Source organism: Condylura cristata, unplaced genomic scaffold (assembly GCF_000260355.1).
Source record: "Condylura cristata isolate star-nosed mole 26May11 unplaced genomic scaffold, ConCri1.0 scaffold00023, whole genome shotgun sequence".
In the NCBI taxonomy this organism is placed as follows: domain Eukaryota; kingdom Metazoa; phylum Chordata; class Mammalia; order Eulipotyphla; family Talpidae; genus Condylura; species Condylura cristata.
Window position 1 is genome coordinate 786,589 of NW_004567124.1, and position 23,653 is coordinate 810,241.

The 23,653-nt window shown below is 33.4% G+C and overlaps 1 protein-coding gene across 3 annotated transcripts in view; it reads right to left on the minus strand.

Annotated features, from left to right (window-relative positions):
• The window catches only part of NEO1 (neogenin 1), a 159,447-nt gene that overhangs the window by 70,466 nt on the left and 65,328 nt on the right, over positions 1–23,653 (minus strand). For all 3 annotated transcript variants that reach the window (XM_004687609.2, XM_004687610.2, XM_004687608.1), the window contains exons 5-7: positions 22,815–22,951; positions 8,603–8,757; positions 7,052–7,172 (exon numbers count right to left, since the gene is read on the minus strand). In XM_004687609.2, coding sequence (XP_004687666.1) covers positions 7,052–7,172; positions 8,603–8,757; positions 22,815–22,951 — 413 coding nt within the window. The remainder of the gene's footprint in view (positions 1–7,051; positions 7,173–8,602; positions 8,758–22,814; positions 22,952–23,653) is intronic.

Here is a 23,653-nt window from a genome sequence, read left to right on the forward strand (position 1 = left end):
AAAAAAAAAAAAAAAAAGACGTGTTGCTGTTCCTAAATATACACAAAAATAAATTTAGTATTAAAAACTGCATTTTAAATGTTTTGATTCAAAAAGTATGTTTGATGCTGAATTCAAAGAAACAATATAGGATGGTGGCTGCCAGGGAAAGAGGGGTAGGGAAAATAAGATGGTAGTCAAAGGGTACAGACTTTTAGATATAAAGTGAGTCACTTTCAGGGTTCTAAGTACAGCAAGGTGACTACAGTTAACATACTGTTCCACATGCTTGAAAGCTGCTATGACAGTAGAGCTCTGGTACTCTCATCCTAACAACAAAATGATAATTATGTCAGGTAAAGGATCTGTTAAGCTAGTCTTGTTACAAGTATTTGGCAGGAGAACTATCAAATTATCAGTGTTAAATGTCAATGACTTTTCAACAAACCTGAAGGGTAGTTGTTTGAAATGAAATTCTTAACTTCTACTTCACAATCTGGCTATAAATTCTGTTTTCTAGAGTTGTTGCATAAGTGTTTTGCACATTTTTGACTTTAATTATGAAATTACACTTAATGTGAAAGGTGGTAATACTCTTTAGAACCATGCTGTTAAACTGTATCATAGGTTAATTGTGGGTGCACCAATGTACTTTCTTGTACAGCCAAGCACCAGTCAGCAGATTGAAGGTGGTACATACAGGCATACTTTTCTGTTGGGAATCTGAAAATTCTCTCCACAATAATAAGGTTTTGTCAAAGATGCTCCTTCAAATATTTTTGACATTAAACTGGGTAGATGAAGACAAGTACCACAACAACAGGTTTCTTCATGCCACCAAAATTTTATTCCATGTACCTCCTTTGTGCTGAAATATCTCTCAGATGTCACACATAAAAAATCTCCTAGCAAACCACAGATTGTAGTTCTGTTAAAAGTTCTCCCTTCATTATTCCGCACATTCAAGTTTGCCTTTGTTTCTTATTCTTATATTCTTCACTCTCCTGACTTCGCCTGCCATGTTTCTACCTACCCTTTCTCCCTTTTTTCCATTTAAAAAGTTGTAAGTAAGTGAAACAAATCTCCACTGAGCATAAATAACTTCGCGCACTACTGAGACTGAAAAGTATATATAATATAAGTACTGTCTTCAGAAAACTTGCACAGTGCCAGAGTAAAAAGTTTCTCAAGGTCATATGGTGTCTGTCTAAACGACACACCTCCCTTATAATAGTATGAAAATAACAACAGATTAGACATAAACCAATCTGGAAACAAATGTGTGGCCATAGTTCAATAAAACTTTATTAACAAAACAGGAATTTACAACAATAATCTTGTCTACCTTTCTTTGAAAATCTTTGTATCAATGCTTCCCAAACTGCACCCTTTAATAAATAATGGATCTACTTAAAAAAAAAAAAAAAGAGCAAGTTCCATGGTTAAACAGATTAGGGAATGTTATATACATTCTGTTATACTCTTGGAAATCTGTAATGCTAATGAATGCAAAGAAAAAGAGTCCCAAAGTGAGCCATTCCCTATCCTTCCTTATTCAAGTGCTCAAGAATCTAATCCTTGTCTTACCAAATCAAGAGGTATCAATGAATTCTACCAAAAGATGCTCAATTTATTTCCTGCAACACAATCCAACTCTTCTGTGAAGGCAATTGTTTCTCACTCTTAACATCTACATTTCTGGAAGAAAGTCCTCAAAATTATGTTTGGAACTTTTTCTAAATTTCAGCACTGATTCAATTATGACTTAAATATTAATTTTTTTAAAAAGAAAAACCTTTAATGTTTATAGAATAGATGGCTATTTTAGAAAACTGAGAAACTATCACTACCCAAAGGCATGGAGATTTCTGAATTTATAAGTTTAATTTTTTTTAACTAAATTCAGATTATCGGGCATGTACAATTTTGTATTTTAATTTTCAAATTGACATTATATCCTGAGTTTTTCCTGTTATCATTAAAGGTTGTTCAAAGATACAGTTTTTAATGGACAAATAACTTATCCATCATAAGGTGGTGCTATATTTTCATTATTTCTTCTAATTTAAGACATTTAATCAGTTCCTATTCTTTATCACTATCTCTTTTGATGTTACTAATGTTGATATTGACAGTCTTTGAAACTTCCCTAGAAAAAAATTCTAAAGAACAATTATGGATGAGTCAGTAATTTTTAAGATATAATTGTTAAAACGGCTTCAGTAAATTATGTAGCAATTTACATTTTCAAAGACATGAATCATTATTAAATAGCACTATAAAGATATAAAAGATAAAATTTATTAAGTAAAAATAAAATCTCACTGATGTAAGATTTAACTTTATATTTAATCTATATGCCTGTCTAATCTATTTGCATGTCATTTTGTCATAGATCTGTAATCCTGTTATATTTAGGATATTAAATTTCTGTCATAGACCTGTAATCCTGTTATATTTAGGATATTAAATTTCTGTCATAGACCTGTAATCCTGTTATATTTAGGATATAAAATTTCTGTAATTCTTGTAACATTTCATAATTTTCTTGTAACATTTCATAATTCTTGTAACATTTCATAATTTGCCTCCTAAATTTAAAGTATTTCTCATATACAAATGATTTAAATTTTTACACCCTAAAATACCAAAGTTTTCATCTGTACTCTATTTTACATGTAGAAACAGATGGTAACACGATTCCATCATCTTTCAAACTTTTCATGGATTCAATAAATTTTAACTCTCCATATTTTACTTATTTTATAAGGTGAATAAATTTCTTTCCAAATCACCAAATAATTTGTATTCCTGTAATGTATGATCACACTGGTTTGTGATTAAACTTTATCATACATTCAGAAATTTCAAAATGCTATTTCTGCTCGTTTCGTTTTTCATTAAATATATAATTTATTTATGTATATATATTTTACATCATTGCTCATTTTTGTACATTTGCTTTCTTTTCTCAGATACAGTCCCCACACCAATTCACCTGTGCACCCTCTCCAGGGTCCCTTGTACTCTTCCTGCACCCCTTTAACCCTACCTTACCCCTCCCCAAAGAATATCTTTGATTTAAGTTGTCTGTTTATTTTTTTCCTAGATCCTCTATATTCCTCCTACAAGTGAAATCATTCTTTTTCTTTCTGACTTATTTCACAGAATATAATTTTCCAGCTTTTTAAAGCCATCTATTTTTCAAACATAATGCATCAGACTGAGACTAAAGGCAAGTTTTTTTAAAAGTCAGCAGAACAAGGTATTTCACTGGAATTGATGTGAAGAAAAAAATACAGTAACAGAATATGTGCTATCTATACACTGAGGTATAAATCCACAGAAAATAGTGGTGTCTAAGGTACAAACAAGGGTGAAAGTTTTGAGTGCAAGTAGAAAACATGGCAAAAACCACATGAAAATATTATTAGAGATGATGTCTACAGAGATCTTTGAAAAGACATGAATTTTGGGTGACTGAGATGCATCTGAAAACAGAGATCCAAGACTAGATAATATATGACCCCTTATAATTCCATTTACTGAAGAGGTTGAAGAGTCTAACCTTCAGTAGTGTGGAAGACTAACACAAAACAAAAGCAATCACTGTAACACAACACTCACTACAGTTTGTTGCAACAGAAAAGTTTGGTTTACATCATATATCGAAATCAAAATCAGCTTGTTTCCTCCTCAACCTCTTTTCTAACCATCTGACATACATTGCCTTGCTTCTAGACATTTTAAAATCTGCTTTTTCTGCTATACATCTTAAACTTATGTCTTACCTCCCTAAACAAATCAGAACTATTAGTTTTTTTTTTTTTTCAAGAAATAAATGTGTCATAACAGTTCCTGATAATCCTCCTAAAGTTGATAGGTCAATAGTAATAGTCATTTTTTCATTCCTGACACTGACAATTTGTGTAGTATTAGCCTGGTTAAACATATTCCAATTTAACTCACCTGTTTAAAGAACCAGTTCTTGTTTTCATTTATTGACTATTTTCCATTTTATTTATTTCTGTTCTCTTTCTGAATACTTTAATTTCTCTGTGATCTAATCTAAAAAAATTTTCCTCAAAACAAGACTTTAGCTGCATTCTAAAAATACTCATGAGCTCCCTTTTCATTTTCAGTTTAAAATAGTTTCCTGTGTGATCTGTTATTTGACATGTGGATAATTATAAGGATGTTTAATTTCCAAAATATTTGAGGATTTTCTAAGTATCTATTATTGATTTTCAATTTAATGCTGCTGAGGTCAACAAATGTTATTTTGGATTATTTAAATCATGGTAAATGTGTTGGGACTTGTTTTGCAGTCCAGAATAATTTACATTTAGTGTAATTATTAAGAGAGAAGAATTAAATATACCATCTTACTAGTTTTTAAAGTGTCCTATTTATTCTGTTCCTTTTTTTCCCCCTCACTGTTCTTGTATTGAGTGCAGTTTTTGATTCCATGGTATTTCCATTATTCACTTACTAATCAAATTCCTTTCTCTATTTTATAGTGGATTCCCTAAGGTCTATAATATCCACCTTTAACATGCCGTGATGTACTTCAAATATTTTCACCTGATTTGATAGTAATATGAGAATCTTAAATTGATCTCAATTTTACCATATTCTGTTCTGCTTTTTGTCACACATTTTAATTGTGCATGTTTTACTTTTTTAGACCACAAGTCAGTAAACTAGGATTTGCCATCTGTTTTTGTAAATAAAGGTTTGCTGTAGTAGTCAAGGCTGTTTGACTTATATGGCAGATTTCATGTTCCAATGGCAGAGCTAAACAGTGGCCCAGAAAGATAACTAATTTACTATTTAGTCTTTACAAGAAAAGTTTGTAGATCCTTCTCCAGATAACCAATTACCTCTTATTAGAAACAAGAGATTAATCGTACATATATATGTATATGTGTATATATGTATGTAATACATCTAGGTATGTATATATTAAACCACTACAGCCTGCTTTGTTTCTTTGTGAAGGTTCCTGAAGTTTCAGTCATTTATACTACCTGTTCTCAGGGGTCTGTATAATATTTTGAGGGTGACAACTCCCTGTGAAGAGTTCTGATCAGCACACTGATAGTGACTTTTGAGCAAGTTTTTACCGCACTGCGCAGTAGCACACTAACTTCTGTTATCTAGTAAATGATGACTACACCTTCCTAACCAACAAGGTGTGAATGTCAGTCCTCATGGGACCTCATCCTTTCCTAGATCTAGCAGTATGTTTGCTCTTTATATAGACATTCTTATATTCATTGGATTTTACCCTTATTTCTTTCTAACTAACCCTTTGTTATTCTAGTTCCTTCCAATTTAAAAATTCTTCACATCAAAGTATATATTTCTTTTCTTTGCTCAAATTTACATTCCAAGTAGAAGTCCCCTTCCACTTCAATTCATAACACTTTTCTATTTTTGTAAACACCCCTATTCTTTTAGTCACTCAGATAACCTCAAAGAACTGCCCCCCTTCTTCTAATAAAACTTGCATTATCAGACAACCTTACTAAAGTATTATTTTGACTATTGTAATCAAGTTCATTATCAATTGTATTCTTTTCTGTCAGTATAGTTCATCTTCCAAAAGGAATAGGTACTCTAGTGATCCTATTTCCATAATGAGCAGTCCTCTGTTTAACATGTGGAAATCCTATTATTTGAGACCTATCATAAAGAGGACACTTTTCATAAATAAACCTCCTTAAAAAAAGATAAAATTAATTTGTCTGTATACTATACTGTTTTATTTGTACTATAAAAACAATACTAACTATGGACAGGTATTAAAGTCATATATATACATCTCTTATATTCTTTAAAATACTACAAACTCCAGAAAGGCACAGATCATATTTTATAAATTATGTTCCTTTATCTTCCCACATACCTTGCAAATTTAAATGAAACAATAAAATGGAAAGCAAAATAAGTAGCACAGCACTACTTGCCTTTCTATAGCCTGTACATCCTTAATGCTTCCATGACAAGCTCTCTAAAAAATTTGCCAGCCACAAAACACTGTCTGTTTTTGGAAAGATGCCTCAAAAATTTAAGAACACACACACACTATGAGTGTAATTATTTTGGCATCCAGGCATTTTTTAATTAGGATTAGTTTAGGAACATCCAAACACAGCCAACCATTTATGCTGGAGCTAAACCTATAATGGTAACCCCAAACACAAGTATGCCCAAGTTCCTTTAATGAATGCCACAAAAATAACCCCAAGAGAGTCACAAAATTTACTAACGAAAATCACTGTCACTAATAAAAAGAAATAAGGCTATTTACTTCACTTTGCTTCTGTTAGTACCTTATTTAGTAATCAAACTGAGGCTTTTGCTAAAACAGAAAAAGGGGTATACCTCACTAACTCTTTTTAACAAATTGGGAAAAGTATAATTGCAGACAAATACAGGGCGAAAAAGCAGTTCAATTTTGCACTTTTATTATAGTACTTTCAAGTGTATTTTTTAAAAAACAGCATACAAAAATCTTATATGCTCTTTTATTTAATCCAATGCCCTCTGATTTAATAATTCTTCACATTAACATGTATGTAACTCTTTTGTTTTTGTTCAAATTGCTGTGTGATTTTTTTCCCCTGGACTGACCCTTACTGATATAAGATTTTTCCCACTTTTGAATTTTCAAAGTTGTCTGAATTCATAATAAACATTTTTGATGATAACTAGAAAAGACAAGTTAACTTCATTTTTGAAAGACTGAAAAATTCTACGCAAACTAAGTAAGGCAGAAATAAGTTTGTGAGATTAATGACTGAAATCTAAAATAATTCAATTGTCACCTATAAATGTTGTTTATAGGTGACAATTTTTCTTAATAGCGACTTCTGTTCAACATTGTCTAAATTGTATTTCTAGATCACGTTATGCAACTGAAATGAGTTAGAGTGCTATTTTTTTTTCTCACAATTACATATGTTGGTCTTTACTAATAGATCATTAGTTATGAGGACTACTGAAGTAATAGGTACTAATTTCTCAAACATAGTCTCTTTCATCTTGACATTTCAGTCCCTCTTACCATGTTCAAGAATTATCAGTTGGGCTCCAGCTTGTGCATTTCCAACATCATTCTCAGCAATGCACTGATAGAACCCTTCATCTGATTTCACCAGACCCAAAACTTGAAGATTATGTTCCTTCTAAAGAAGAAAAATATAAATAAAATTTTATGATTCAAATGCTGACTAACTGAAAATCTCAAGGTATGTTCTGTCTGGGAAAGAAAAACAAGTAAAACTGTATGAATGAATTACTGAATATTATTATTTCCCTATCTACCTGCTAACTCAATTTTACACTACAGTCTTGACAAGGTAATGACTTGACCAGAACAGGAAACACCGTCATTGACAAGAACTTAAGAGCGTGACATAAACAAAGAACTTAACTGAAATGGAAAGTCATACCCACAATGTTTGCAAACTTTCTGCTTTACTTGTAATAATGTCTTCCATACAACACCATGTGAACAAAATGAAAGTCTGATTTGTGAATTCTAGACAATTTTCTTAAGATTGTTTTTAATATTAGCTTTTCAGTTTAGATTACAATAAATTAAATGAGGCCATGTATATACTTTCCTTAAACCAAAAAGTACTATATTAATATCAACTATATTTATTGTTATAGATATAATACAATATAGTTTAAAAATCATAAGAATTATGAAAACACTGACAAAGGGTAAAACTAATAATTTAACCATAAGAGTAACATTTTAATAAGATTAAATACTTGCAAATCACTTTTCTAAATTGTGAGACTATGTATGTATTTAAAAAACAGAAAATATTTTACTACTATGAGTGAATTACTCGTATGAGAATTTGTAACAAGACACTACCTTCAATAAACATAATTACTGTCTGATTGTTTATGAATGTCATGTATGCGATTTAAGATATACCATTAATCCTTATTACTAAAGCCTATATAAAACTCTATTACTATTACTAAGATGATAGTGATATAAATAGTAGCAGATAATATTTATTAAGCAACTATCTACTATATATAAAGTTAAAAGCAATAATGGTTAAATATTTTAAAATATATTTAAAATTAATCATTTACTTTGTAATTTACTTTTTAAAGAATCTTTGTATCTACTGTTATGATAATTGTGCAGCACTGGGTTAGATTATCTTAAAGGCACTGGGTACTAATAAGGAGGGGCAGATTTTTGGTCCCTTAAATAGAGAGCTATGCAGTAAACTGGTACATAACATACACATATGTACAAACACACAAGGGGTAATCATTGCCCAGAAAATGGTGGCAGCTCTGTTTAAAGGTGCCACTGTGTTTAAGTAGGAGTACTAGATTGTAACATGGCAGGAGATCTGGATTTTCGGTTTAGTCAAACCACTGGCTTGCTATGTGATTTACGTAAGTTATCAAAATATTTCTAGGTTCAGTTTTCTCTCAGTCAGTGAAGAGATTACATTTTGTGTGAACTTTTCTGTCTTTATCTTCAATATATAAAACTATTGTACATATATTTTTTTGGTGATTACATTTAAAAACATTTAAAGACCTCAGAGGTAAGTGTCCTTTGAAAAATACTTACTACAATCTTAAAGTAATCACTTGGGATAACCATATCCCCATTCTTGACCCACTTCACAGTTGGAGTTGGTTTCCCTGTCACTTCACATTCGAATACAATATCCATGGATTCGTGAGCATATATATTAGTAGGCTGCTTCAGGAATTCAGGTTGTACTTTGAAAGAGAAAGAAAATGAAGTGTTAATGAAAATAAAAATTTTTTATTATGTATTCAAGCAATTTTTTTTAATTACCAGACTTACTTATTTGAGGCTTTCACACTTTTTTACTGAAGTATATAACAAATACATGTTTTCAATATGTTAGGAACATAGTATCTTCAAAAACTGATTAATTTTTGGACTAACTCAAAGAATAATTGTAAAGATAATTGCTCAGCTTTTCTATTAGAAGTATTTACTAAACTATGTGAAGAAATTAAAACTGAGTAATCTAAAGTGTTTAAAAAGGAATATTAAAGACTACTTCACTAAGATTTATATCGTTTGAAAGAGCCATAATTAAAACTCAAAAAGAGTTGAAAAGACTAACATCTTCCTTTGCAGTCAGCCTAATTAGTAACTAAAAAAACCAAAAACATAAATAATATAAATGTTATTCTCACTAGTAACATCTCTTGTTACCTAAAATGGGTTTAAGGTAAGAGGAAGAGTGAAAATGACAGGATCTTTGAGGAAAAGTTAGTGTGGTGAAAAAGCCCAAATATTCCTTTATTTACCTTTGCCTCTACCCCAACATTTTAAATCACAAACATAACAAATTAAAATTCTGAATTAGAAAGGACAAGGTAGAACTTTCCACTCAATTCTACAATGGCCTGTGTAACATCCTTGATATGGATCCATGTTTGACAGGGCAGAGGAAAGGGTTTAATATTTCAGACTTGCTCTGCTTGCACCCTTAATAGTTTGGCAGCCACAGGTATGTGGGACATTATTGGTGTACGCATCATGCATTTCCTTCACAGCCTCAAGCAAGTTTCTCCAGCTTATTACAGCAAGTGTACCAGTTCTGATCTATAGCATTCCATTAGATAACAGATCTGATTCACGGCACCCCAGCAATCAACTTCTTGCTCATCTTCAGTCAAGCCCATGGCATTCCAGTAGGCAACTTTCCAAACAGCAGCTCAGAACTGTAGCATTTAGCAGGTGATTTCCTCTCATCAGCAATGGCTCATGCTGTTAACTTCTGGCAGCAGCTACATTCTTTTTTTTTTTTTAAGACTTATTTATTTGTACAGAACTGGGGTACAGGCCAGAAATGTGGAGGGTGAGAGGATTCATCAGAAACAGAGCGGGGTACAGAACAGGCAGATTGACGAAGTACACTGCTGAGGGGAGCAGCAGGCGGGTCAGGAGAGGTCTGCCACGCCATGTGGCCACCTCCAGGGCAGGCAGGGATCAAACTCATGCGGAAGTGGCTTAAGCTTCTTTGTGCTGTGCTTTAACCCGCTGCACCACCAGGGAGGGCCCAGCAGCTACATTCTTTTTAAGGTCTGGACTGCCGTCTTGGGAAGGGATGTCCTCTTCCAAGTTTTTTTTTAATTTTCCCCAAAATTCTAGAGTAGCTGATCCTTTTATTTACTATTTCTGTACTCTTTAGTGTCCTATTTTATCCTTTGCAATAGTTAAACATCTTTTAATAATTAATAATCCATGTTAAATTTATTTTTTAAATTTCCTTGTTTAAATTCCTGTTGTGATTGCTGGCTTTTGACCAAATCCCCATACTTTCTTTTCAGCTTTTCTCTTGTCTTTTAACTTAAGGTACCTTGGTAAATTTGTACCAAAGTTTTTAATTTCTATGTGGTAAAATGTATAAATTTTTTCCTTTCTGAAATCTGCATTTTATTATTCTTACTCCAAAGGTTTTCCTTTTAAGTTTTCTGTCCATGAAAAATATTTACTTATATTTTCTTCTATTATGTTTATGAAGAAATCTATACTCCACTTAGGTTGAGTATTAAATTTTATGTTTTTCTAAATGGCAACCCCAATATCCCAGTATAAGTAACTGACTTAAAATAGTTTAATATTAAAAACTTTTATATTCTTGGGCCCTTGCTGGTAGTGCAATGGGTTAAAGGGCAGCACTATGAACTGTCTGCAGCCACTGTAGCACAAGTTAAACTCCCATCCAAAGAAGTGACCCATATGGTGCAGCAGACCTCTCCTGTCTCTCCCACTGCTCCCCTCAGCAGTGTACATTGTCGATCCGCCTGTTCTGCTCCCCACTCTGAGTCTGGTGGATCCTTTTACCACTTCCTTTCACAAGCCCCTGCACTTTTGGCTTGTACCCCAGTTCTGTAGGCATAAATAAATATTATCTTTTTTAAAAAAAAAGTTTTGTATTCTTCTGTCCTTTTTCGGAAACCATATAAGCTGGGAATGGAAACTTTATTAACTTCAGAGAGATCATGTGCGTAGACAATCCTCATGACCAATGTTTCTGTACTATTTTATGACATCAAACTGCATACAAGGAAATCACTGTCTGCTGGTCCCACTCCTATCTGGAGATGTTTGGAACCTAGACATTTAGAAATTTTCTTGATTGGTGTCCTATGGAACTCCCAATTGGACATATAGTTTTCCTTCATCTTTAACTGTTAGAGGGACAATAAAGAGCGAGCTCTGAGCTATGAATAATATCCTAAGCGAATTATCTCTCCTGACATTTTTACAGATTCCCATCTCCACAGAGAAGAGATTTTGGGTGTCAAAGACTACAACACCCATCATATCATGAACCTGACTTCTTGAATGGGAGGTTGCTGGGAACAAGGGAAAGAGTGAAACAGCCATGCTTGACTTATTAACTTTACATTTTCATTTTTCTTCCCTCATGCCAAAAAATTTCCGCTCATAAGAATATTAACTTATTCACATATTACTTACACTAAGTAGTCTCAGAATCATAATAAAATATTTTTACATATGAGATGAAAATAGAGAGCATAGAAGATTTTTACAAGTTTTCCTTACCTTCAGAATATATCCCATTAAATATACACAATCTAACAGTAGTTTTAAATTTATTTTGAATAATACTTATCACCTGGAACTCTCACTTTCTAGGTGGCTGTACTTCCAAGTAGATACATATGTAACGAGTCATTTGTTTCACTTGATCTCTTCAGGAACTGTTTATGAAAATTTAAATCTATAAATAAGGTATATTCAAACAAACAAGTCCTGCATTTTATCCCTGTTTTCTCCTCCTTTTTCCTACCACTTTCCTACAGGTAGCCATCTGCCACTTTTTTATGCTTTACCCTTTAATTTTTAGAATGATAAACAAATGACAACATACATACAAACAACTTGTCCCTTTAAATTAACAACACAATAAACTTTTTCCTACAAACTTTTGGAAAACAAAACCTTCAAAAGTCATCCAAATTAATATGATGTTAGTATGCATTTTTAGCAAACAGATTTCCAAATTATTAGGGGGGGAAATCACAATGTTCAAATCATCATTTATTTTTCCCTTTCATGAATTATAAAATAATGCCTTTAAGATGTTTTCTGGATTTTAATTTCTCTGTGGATAGTATTCACACCAATTAAACACAATGTAAGAGCAGATGTTTGTGGTAGGGAAGTTAAATTGATAACCAGAGAGCAAATGAGTCAATTACCATAAGAAAATAAGCGCTGTAATGGAAGATTATGCATTTCGTTACCAAAGAGATAATTAAGCTTCAGATTCTCGTTGACAGTTCCCTATCCCTTCTAATGCCATCATCATTACAAGAAAAATTTTAATTGCTAAATGCACAAGTAGAATGTAGTAATAAAACACATTATACTTGCAAAATTCTTTCACTAGAAACATCATTTAATTCCATCACTGTTATATAACACAGTAAAGTGCTACCTAATTCAAAAAGAAAACAATACAGGGCCAACACCAATGTTTCAAGGTTACAAGGTTACTTTGCTGTTACTTGAAAGATAACATTTGTTTTTTATATTTGCTTTGAGTTGTTGTATTTCCTAACTGCTTGATTTTAAGGTTTAAGCCTCTGCATTTTTAAAAAGTTCTAAAGCAATTTCTTCTGTTTATATTAAATTGTACTATTGATTTTCTTAAGCAGCTTTTCAATAATTCACAAAATTACATACATGTAAGTCCTTAGAAAAAAACCTAATAAATAAAAATTAAGAATTCTCTTCAGGGAATGTTGCTGACAATCGAATCACAAGTTAGCTGTCAGCATGGGTTTAACTAGCAAAGCAAGAAACCCCTAGCACACCATTTCTTAAGAAAATGTCTCCTTCCAATGATGGTGAAATGGTTTTCTTTAATCTTCAGGAGAAGCAGGTGAAATCATAACTATGAGGCAACATTATGACAAAGTTGCCACAAGACCCTGAAATGGGTCCTCTCATCCCCAGCATCAATTTCAATGCTTTTCCTTAAGGCTACCCTTTAACTTAGCTTACAAGTACTCACCCTTCAGACCTGAACTAAGATCTTTCTTTAAAGAAGCTTTTCCTCATCTAGAACTTCGGTCAGAATTTTCCTTTTTCTTACCCATTCCCAGGTCATTAATTGCCTATGTGCCATTGAAACCACAGTGAACTAAACTCTAACAGGTGCTGAATGCATACCTGTTAGATAAATGTGTACTTGAATTCTTCTAAAAATTCCACTAACCAGTACTCACAGAGAATGAGAGATATCATAAAGCACACAAAACCAAAATAGTTATTATATATCCTTTAAGAAAAAAGTTTGCTGACTCTGCTCTAAAGTCTTTATATATAGGATTTGTATGTTGTGACACAGAAAGACATAATCATGCCTCCTAACAGAAAAAAAAAATGCCAAAAATAGAATGATAATAGTTCATTTTTTAAATCACTACTTTTATAAAATAGTTCAAAATACATATATAAATTAAAAGGTTAACAGCAATGTTATTTGTGGGTAATGAAATTATAGGTGACATCTACTTTTCTTTTTTATACATTCTAGTTTTCCTGTCTTTATGGAAGAACATAAACTATCAATTTTTCTTATAACCTAAAATAAAACATCATTTTTGTAATATCAATTAATATTTTTGAATGAATGTAGTCCCCTGAATAATCCAAACATCAAAACAGTAAGTGATAATTAAACTTCTTCTGAATTCCTCATTTCCAAAAAGGAAAACATGTTTTTAAACATGTTCTTATCAAATTGCTATTACCATGCTAATTTTTCACTCCTAAACACCACTCATGAAAATTTTTCAAGTTGGCCTACCTGAGATAAATTGTATTTTTTCCCTCTACAAATAATGCATATATATTTAAAAGTACACAAAGCAGCTGATAATGAGCATTTTAGCTTAGTTAGTCTAATATATAACATATTAATATATGCTGACTCCTGCTGTACCAAGGGCAGCTTCAAGGCCAGTCACTTTTGGTACAGGCAGTGAACTAGAAGTTTAGAATTTAAACACAATGATTAAACTGACTTAAAGTTGGTCTACTTTTCATTTCACTATGTGCCAGCAATAAACAATGTCAACAAATAATCATTTCAATAATAAGAAAACCTCCTCTTACTCAGAAAAGATTATGGCTTCCCCATCCTCTGCCCCTGTCAGCTAACCTACTGATGTTTCATGAAATCAATTTTTAAATATATTAACAGGAAACTATAGGATGGACAAAAACTAGTACATCTCATGTAGTATGTGGAGGTACTACTTTGTAAACATTTTGTTTCTGAGACAGATAAACAGATATAAAATTATTTTGGATGGTAATATAAAATGTATTTCTTACTATCAGTAACAGCTGAAAATGTTTAAAAGTCAATGGAAAAAAAAAAGTAAAGAGCCCAAGGAAGTGATATACACTGTTTAAATAGGAATCTTAAGTTCTGGACTTTTAGTTCTGACTTTGCCTTCAAGTGTGTTTTGTGATCTTAGTGAAATTATTTTTCCTTAAGAGAATATAAGATATATGTATGTGAATACTTTATTAATAATAAAAGATCTTTAAGGCTTTTTTAAAAAAGATTTATTTATTTATGCATACAGAAATGAGGTATAGCCAGAGGTGCAGGGACAGTGAGAGGATTCACCAGAGACAGAGTGGGGAGCAGAACAGGCAGATCAACGAAGTACACTGCTGAGGGGAGCAGTGGGTGAGCAGGAGAGTTCTGCAGCGCCATGTGTGTCAACTCCAGGGCGGAGATCGAACTCGCACTGAAGTGGCCACAGCTTGGCTTAGCTTCACAGCACTCCAACCTGCTGTGTCACCAGGGAGGGCCCAGATATTTAAAGCTTTTAACAGGTTCAACCATATAATGTTAATGTGATCATATAAGTTTCACCCATGAATAAGCTAATTTATTTGATATTTTTATTATAATAAAATTTCTGGGCAAATCAAATTGGCTTGTAATTTTACTGTCCTAATTGTTTCAGTTTTTAAAAATGCAAAAGTAATTACTTTCAACATCCCGAGATAATGGTCTGAAAAGAAAATATAATTTGGGAACTTTCAAAGCTTTGTCAATCAGTGAATTAATAATGATACCTCTATAATTTTGCAAAAGTATATGACCATCAGCTATGAGTCAGGTAACATAACATGCACTTAAGTTTCTTCAAGGTCTTAAAATGTAAAGCTTATCTAGAATTATTGTGTACAATCACTGGAAATCAACCACTATGCTCCACTGAAAAGGATCACAATGATAATTCTGGTCATTGTAACAATTTGCTTACATACATTATTTTTTTCCTGTTACTATACAAGTGTGATATGCTTTAGGTTCTGCAGTTTTCTTTACCTTGAAGCTCAAAGTCAACTACTCAAAATAAAACACAAGTATGGATAGTAAAAATTCTTCAACATTTTGGGCAAATGATGTTTTACCCTATCAATGCAGTGATTAATAAATTTTGTAATAAGATTTTCTTTTCAGTCTTATTATTAAAAACTAATATACTAAGCAAGTATTCTACAAGTGTAAAGACAACAGTATGAAAATCTATCAGTATTAAAATGAGACAGAAGAATGAATCACAAGTGCCAGAGCAAAAGGCCCTGAAGAGTCCTGACTCAGCACAGCTTAGGAATATGACAAAAGGCAGTTTAAGGCAACAGTACTGGCAACAATTATGGAATTCAAAAACTAACAAACAAAATCAGTGAAAGATTAAAAAGAACAGAATAATGATAAGAAAAGCAAGAGGCAGCTACATTAAAAAATAATGGATTTAAGCAACTTTAAAGTCTGATTTAAATAATACAATTGAGGGTCTCAATGCCAGACAAACAGGAGCAATGGAGAGATTTAATGAGCACTAAAACACATGTATAGAACGATGTGTAGGGCAAAGAATTTTATTTTTATTTTTTTGAAGATTTATTTATTTATGCATACAGTACTGGGGTACAGGCCAGAGGTGCAGGGGTGGTAAAAGGATTTACCAGAAACAGAGTAGGGAGCAGAACACGCAGACTGACAAAGTACACTGCTTAGGGAGCAGTGGGAGAAACAGTAGAGGTCTGATACATTATATGGATCACCTCTGGGGCAGGGGATTGAACTCCTACTGAAGTGGCTGCAGCTAGCTTGCAGTGCTGTGTCCTAACCTGTGCATCACCAGGGAGGACTGGAAAAAGAATTAAAAAAAAATGAAAATAGTGTAAGAGCCCTCTGGGACAATGTAAAAAGAAATGACACTCATATCATGGGGGCCTCAAGAGGGGAGGAGAAAAAGAAAGGCATGGAACATTTTCTTATTTACTAAAAACAATCTCAATCTGGGCAATGAATCAGATATTGACCCAAGAGGGCCAAAAAGTACCAAACAAAAAAAATCAGACACATACACACTAAGAAACATTACAGTAAATGCTACTGAGAATGAATGACCAGATCAGAATATTAAAAACATCAACAGAAGAAAGGGTAACCTATAGGGGAACACCAAGCAGACTTTCAGTGGAATTTTCAGTAGAAATGAAGGGACTGGAAGGAGATATTTAAAGTGGTTAATGAAAAAGACTTCCAGGCTAGAATTCTTTACAGGCAAGATTAACATTTAAGATAGAAGGAAGAGTAAGGAGATTTACTGAAATGCAAAATCTAAAATTAATTATCAACATCAAACTGCTTATGAATGAAATGCTAAAGACAAGCGAGAATCAACAAATATAAACTTAGGAGATGAGTCTAAGAAGCTAGATAGGGCACACTTAGGGCACAAGTGTGGTGTGTGGCTCTTGGGCCACAAAACATGGAAACAGGAGTCGGTATAAGACAAAATAAAAAAAGTAAGCAATGTCAGTCTGAATGATCCAAAGAGGAAGCAGGAAAAAAAACAAAAAAAAAAACAAAAAAAAACAAAGATGTAGAATCAACTGAAGAGGGCTTAGAAAAAGTGTCTCTGAATAACAGGGACATAAGGTGAGGCACAATTACTAATAACCTACAATGTGCCAGAGACTGTATCACACATCTTTCTTACATCATCACAACAAAGAAGGCATTCTCATCTTCATTTTACAAATAAGAGAAATGAAACTCCAGTAAAGGATTCATTTGCCAAGAACACATACCAAGAGCCTGGAAAACTGAAGCATGCCTCCAAAAACATCTTTTATTCCTTCTCTAAGAAACACTGTTGAGCTCAGTGATTTTACAGAAATCAGGGAACTATTTCTATACTATGATACTTACCTATTTGCTTCACAAAGCTTTTTCCTGACTAGATTTATTTGGTAACATAAAACTACAATAGAGTTGAGTTCTTCTCATGCATTTGTTCTTGTGCATTTGACTGATATACAAACAGCAAATGGGAAGAATCTTCAGGCATGTGAATGGCTCTTCTACTGTGCAATTTTTCATTGTCAGAAGTCACACGTCTGCATTTATATGTTACATAAATCCAAATTTTAACTTTATATCATATACCATGGGAATATTTCCCACCTTTTCTAGAATACCTGCAGGTTCTCTCCTAAGATGCTTAGTTACCATGGGAATGAGGCTATTGTAGTTCAGAATAAACTTATAGAACTATCAAAAATTATTTCAGCTTGTAAAATGTGGGGTTTATCTGAGAGTTAACATGATCACTGATGCAATAAAAGTCTATAAACTGTAAAGCAATCCAAAATGAGTCAGGTCCCAGTTGGTTTATAAAACAATTATAAAAAATTTTATAATTTATAACAATGACTTCAAAATTGGAAAGAGTTTAAAGTGAAATTTTGAAATATGATGGCTACAAATAACATACTATAAAAATGTTCCAAGAGATTACCATTTGTTGCCAAGTATGCAACAATAGGTACTATACTAGATATAAAAGACCTAAAAGTTGACACGATCCAGCCCTGTCTTCAGGAACTCAGTCTGGTAAGAGAAAAAGACAAAATGCAAAATCATTTAACACAATAGGTAAGAGAAGGAAGATATGTAACAAGGTACATGTGCAAAATTAAAGAGAAACTAATGTATGGGGTACAGAGGGAATGGGTGCGGAGTGTGAGAACTACAGGTAATCAGAGTTTCAGATCATTCTGAGGAAAGCCATGTGAGAGATTGAGAATGGAGTAGAATTTGAATTTGAAGATTTCATTTTTTTAAAAGGTAAAGAAAAAGACTTCATAAAAATAATAACGAGGCCCTCCCTGGTGGCGCAGTGGGTTAAAGCACAGCACTGAGAATCTAAAGCCGCTTCCGCATGAGTTCGATTCCCACCTGCCCCGGAGGAGTCCACATGGCGTGGCAGAACTCTCCTGACCCGCCCGCTGCTCCCCTCAGCAGTGTGCTTCGTCGATCTGCCTGTTCTGCTCCCCACTCTGTCTCTGGTGAAGCCTCTCACCGCCCCTGATCCTCTGGCCTGTACCCCAGTTCTGTATGCATAAATAAATAAATCTTAAAAAATAAAATAAAAAATAATAACGAAATGCTTATAATCATACATGCAAATGAAAGAAGGTGGTAATGACAACCTCACTTATATCAATTAGGATAATAGACTTATCTTCCTAAGTAAAATCTTTTAGAAAATTTTAATTTAAATCCCAATTTCTTTTATATTTGAAGTCTACAGAAAACAAAGTACAAAGTAAAACATGAGTAATAAAGTAGCTACACGCATTAAATTATAGCTGTTACATTTCACAACTTCAATATATTTCATTCATTCAGTAATTACTACTAATATACTATGATAAAAATAATTAAGACTAGTTATTATTGATAAGGACCTCAGGTTAACAGTAGTGGGGTAAAGCATACAACAAATCAGTGAGAAACATTACTGGTGATGAGTACTTTATTTTAAGAGTACTATTTTATTTTATATTAAGATACTCAGAGCAGGCAGTTATGAAGAGCTTCACAGAAGAGTCAGTCAACTAACAAATTTTGGCTGAGGGTGAGGGTGTAAAGGGAATAAAGGTGTCAAATCAAGATGACTCCACCTGCATCCCAGGTTTAAGTAGAGGAGTGTCAAATGTTTGCTTAATTAATCCTTATAACAACTCCTGGACCCCAGGTATGCAGGGTCCAAAGACTGCTCTAAACTACCTCTCTGCAATAAAATCTAGGTTAGCACTAAAAAAACACTGAGATCATGTGAAGGGCCTGGTTCAGTTTTGTTCATATGCTGTAAAAAGTTACTTTTAATCCTAAACCAAGACTGAAAAATATAATCAATGGCAGCAGAATATTGTAACTAATTAAGAAGTGACATCATGAGACTGGAAGAAAAAGGAGACCAATGTCTCAATGTTGATAAAGAGTAGACAAGGAAAGCAGTAACATCAGGCTGTGGTTTCAGAAAAAGATGGTAGAATTTAAAACTCTAGTGGTAGATTTGTTAAGGAGGTAGCCAGTTTAGAATTTATCAAGTTGTCCTACAAAGATATAAATGGAAAATTTTCTATTTGTAGAGAGCAGAGCTGTGTATCACAGACTATATGAATGTTTTAAAAGAAAAGGGAAATTTCCTATTAAAAAAAAAACAACTCATGACCCATTTTAAGTGTTAATGACAACCTGAGATGACAGGAAATACATAATGGGCTAATTTACGTCACAGCATGTGTAGAAATCCCAGGAGTTAATAATAAAACAATAAATTTGAAATATTTAGCAGATGAAGAATGAACTTATAACCTTTTCTGCATTAACACTCACTATGGCATTTCCTGTAGATATAACTTATTAAAAAACTAAGCCAGATAGGTATGACTATATTTATTAATATATAGCATATATTCTTTATCTCACTATAAATAAAACACTATCATGTGTTTTATACTATATATAAAACACATACACTGTACTTAACACACTATACCTACCAAAACACACATATACACACCCTTCTCTGACTTTCTCACAAGCTCTTTTCCCCATACAAAACAAAAAAAAAAAAAAAACACTTTCAGTTATGGGACAAGGTTCAAAACAAAATTTTCCAAATGTCTCTGTATATAATGGCTTCTTATCAGTAAACAATAAAAAAAGAGAAGGAACTCACATGACACACATAAAAATTTCAGAGTGAATTATTGTAACTACACCCAGGTTAAGAAATGAACATAGCAGAAGTTCTGTGAAACATCAGTCACTGCTCTGCCCGGATGTAAGTTATCCTGATTTCTACCAATAAAACCACTGAACAATTTTGTCTGACTTTTATCTTTATAAAACTAGAGTCAAACAGCACATCTTCTTTTGTGCCTGATCTCTGTTTCAATTGTACTTAAGAGATTTATTCACTTAGTTGGATGCAACAGTAGCCTATTAATTTTCAAGCTGAAAATAATGCCATCACATGATTATGTGTCTATTCTACTGCTGATGGATGCTTGAATTATTGCCAGTTTTGATTTTCTGTAAATAAATCTAGTGAAAACATTATTACTGTACCTTGTGGGGTTTTTTGTTTGTTTGTTTGTTTGTTTGTTTGTTTGTTTGTTTTTGGCATAGAAGAACTGGAGTGTAAACCAGAGGTGGGGGGGTGGGCAGCGAGAGGGTTTACCACAGACAAAGTGGGGAAGAAAACACACAAATTTACTGAAATACACTGCTTAGGGGAGCAGTGGGCAAAAGAGACATGCTGCGCCATATGGGTCAGCTCCCTGGCCAGGGATGGAACTCAGGCTTTGTCTCTTCTTAAGTATTCCCTATGTGTTTTCAGCATGTATCTTGTGCAGCATAACTTCTAAGATCTTAAGAGATGAGAATATGGATTATGCCTCACAAATGGATACGTATAAATTCTATTGGATTCAATGGTGTATTCCTTTAACATTTTAAAAACATTACTCCGTTGTCCTCTTGACATCAGCTTTCTCAAAATCAACAAGAATTAGGTGCGATCAAATTCTTGTTCATTTATTTGTAGGTGATAGGTTATGTCACTGAAAATCTTTCAGAAATATTTTGTCTTTGCTATTAAATCATTGCAAATGGGTTTACTGGAAAACTGTCCCTTCTCTCCCACATTTAGCAATCTTAATACCTTTCAGTCTAAAGTTTTCCATGAGTCCTTCATCGGGAAAATTATCTTAATTATTTCTACAAATACTACTTCTTCCCTTTTTATTCCCTCCCCTACCTTTCTAAGATACTATGCAGCTAATAGCATGGTACTCTACAGTGGAAGAAACTGAGTCACAAGGAGGAAAAAGAACACTAGGCCAAGAATCTGATAAATGTAAAAAAAAAAATGTGAAAGCATCCATGAAGGGAAGCATACATAGACCAAATAATATAGAAATTATTAACATTTTATTTGTCTAATCCCATCTACAAAGAGGTAAAGAAATACATTAATTTACAATGCTGTATCTCAAAGCCAGCCTTGTATCTATCAAGCCAAGAACTCTGGTTGAACTCAACTGAAATAATAGCTATAAAATCCAGACTGATGTTTTGATTTTCAGAGATTATGACTCTGTCTAGATAGTGAATACAATTATTCTCAGCTTTTAGCAGTACGTAACCCAAGCAGCCTGCTCCCCAATTCCCATCAAGAACACATCTGAGTCCTTTGGTGGACGCAGTAGAATTGTGGCTACTCTCCTATTTTGAAACTAAAACAAAATATACTAAAACAACAAACCTTCATAAAAGATAGGAAACAACCCAAACCACAGATCATGAGCATTTTTTCAAATACAATTTGGGACAAGATGATAGTATCACAAGCCAATATAGTTTTTGTATATTCAGCCAGCATTGAGTTCCTCTGAAAGTAATAGAGAAGTTCCTAAAGGGTTTTATTTAAAACAAAGGTAGGTGAGAGTTCAGACAAATCACAGGAATAGCAAGGGAGATGGGGCTGAAGAAGAGACAATGTATACATGCCATGTTTAATTTCCCTGACTGCTAAATAAGATAACCCAGCCCTCACTGGTGGCACAGTGGGTTAAAGCACAGCACTGCAGTTAGTGGCAGCAGCTTCAGTGCTGGTTCCATTCCCTGGCCCTGGAAGTGATTCACATAGTGATGCAGACCTCTCCTGTCTCACCTGCTGCTCCCCTCTCTTTCTCTGGTGAATCCTCTCACCGCCCCTGCACCTCTGGCCTATACCCCAGTTTTGTATGCATAAATAAATCTTAAAAATAAATATGAGAACTTATAAGGGGAGAAGGTAAAACAAAGAAAAGGGAAGAAGCAAGATTCTTGTTGTAATCAGCATTAGTTGAACAGAAAGAAACGAGCACCCAATAATCAAACAGATGACCAGATTCCATGAAGAGCCATAGCACACTTCTTACTAGGTTATCTCACCTGAGTGAGAATACCAGAGCTTGTCCAGGTACATGATTTGGGGTCAAAGAACAGAGAAGTTTGTGAGAATGCATTCTGAAACAAGAATAGAAAACTGAACCTTCCAAATGCCATTCCCCACATACTACTACAGATAATAATGAACTTTGAGTTCTTGCCATATTCTAGTCACTAATCTGGAAGTTTTACTCTTTTAATCCTCAAAACAGTACCAGTGAGCTAAGTACTCTTATTATAAACATATGCAGAAAAAGAAAATGAGGATCCGAGAAGTAAATTTCCTATAGTTCCATTAATTTGAACCCTGTCTTGTTTAAATCTTAGGCTTTTAACTATTATTCTGTATTGTCTCTCCCACAGTAATGTTAAACATTTAAATGCAGAAAGCTCATGTAACTTTTAATTTACACAGAAAATATTTACCTTGCACTGTAAGCTCTGCCTGAGCTTCAATTGTTTCATTTCCATTATCAGCAACACAAAAATAAGTCCCAGCATCATCCTCAGTGACATCACTGATCTCTAGATTACCACCTGCCAGCAATACCAATCGTGCAGAGCTGCAGTTAAAAAAAAAAAAAATTGATATGTATCAAAACTAGGAAAATAACAGCTGAGCATGCATCAGATAAAACAGAGAAAATATTTAAGAGTACTATGATTTATATGGCTATTTATTGAGATTAACATATTTAAACTTATTCCCATTTATTCTGCTTACAATTTACATGCAAAAATACAACTCAAAATGTTACAATGAAATCTGACACTTCTATATTCCAAATGGGGTATGCAAAACTGTAGCCAATTCCATTCCCCAGTCCACCCCTCCTTTCCTACTATATCTAGTTTTTTTGTAAGTTATATAATTTTGAAGTCCAAAATCAAAGAGAGTTTCCACTAAAGCTATGCCACACTGAGATAACTAGTAGAGGTCAAGATGTCAGTTCAGAAACAGTGAGTCAAGGGGTCACAATGCCTACTGAACATTTCCTGTGGTAGTTTGACTAGCAAAAGGAAGAAACGAAGAAGAGAAGGGAGATAAGACAGCTGCCAGAGAGCAGCTGCCTGGGTGTGGTAGCTGGGCATGAATAGTCACCATCATACCACTATTAATAAGGTCCAGCTCTAAAGAGTAGGTTAAGTCTATATAAATAAAATACTTGAAAAGAAAATGATCCTATAGTGCTAATGAAGTAATCACAAATGAATATTCTGAACAAATTTTTAAGTAAGTAAACAAGTTAAGTTTTGGAGTTATA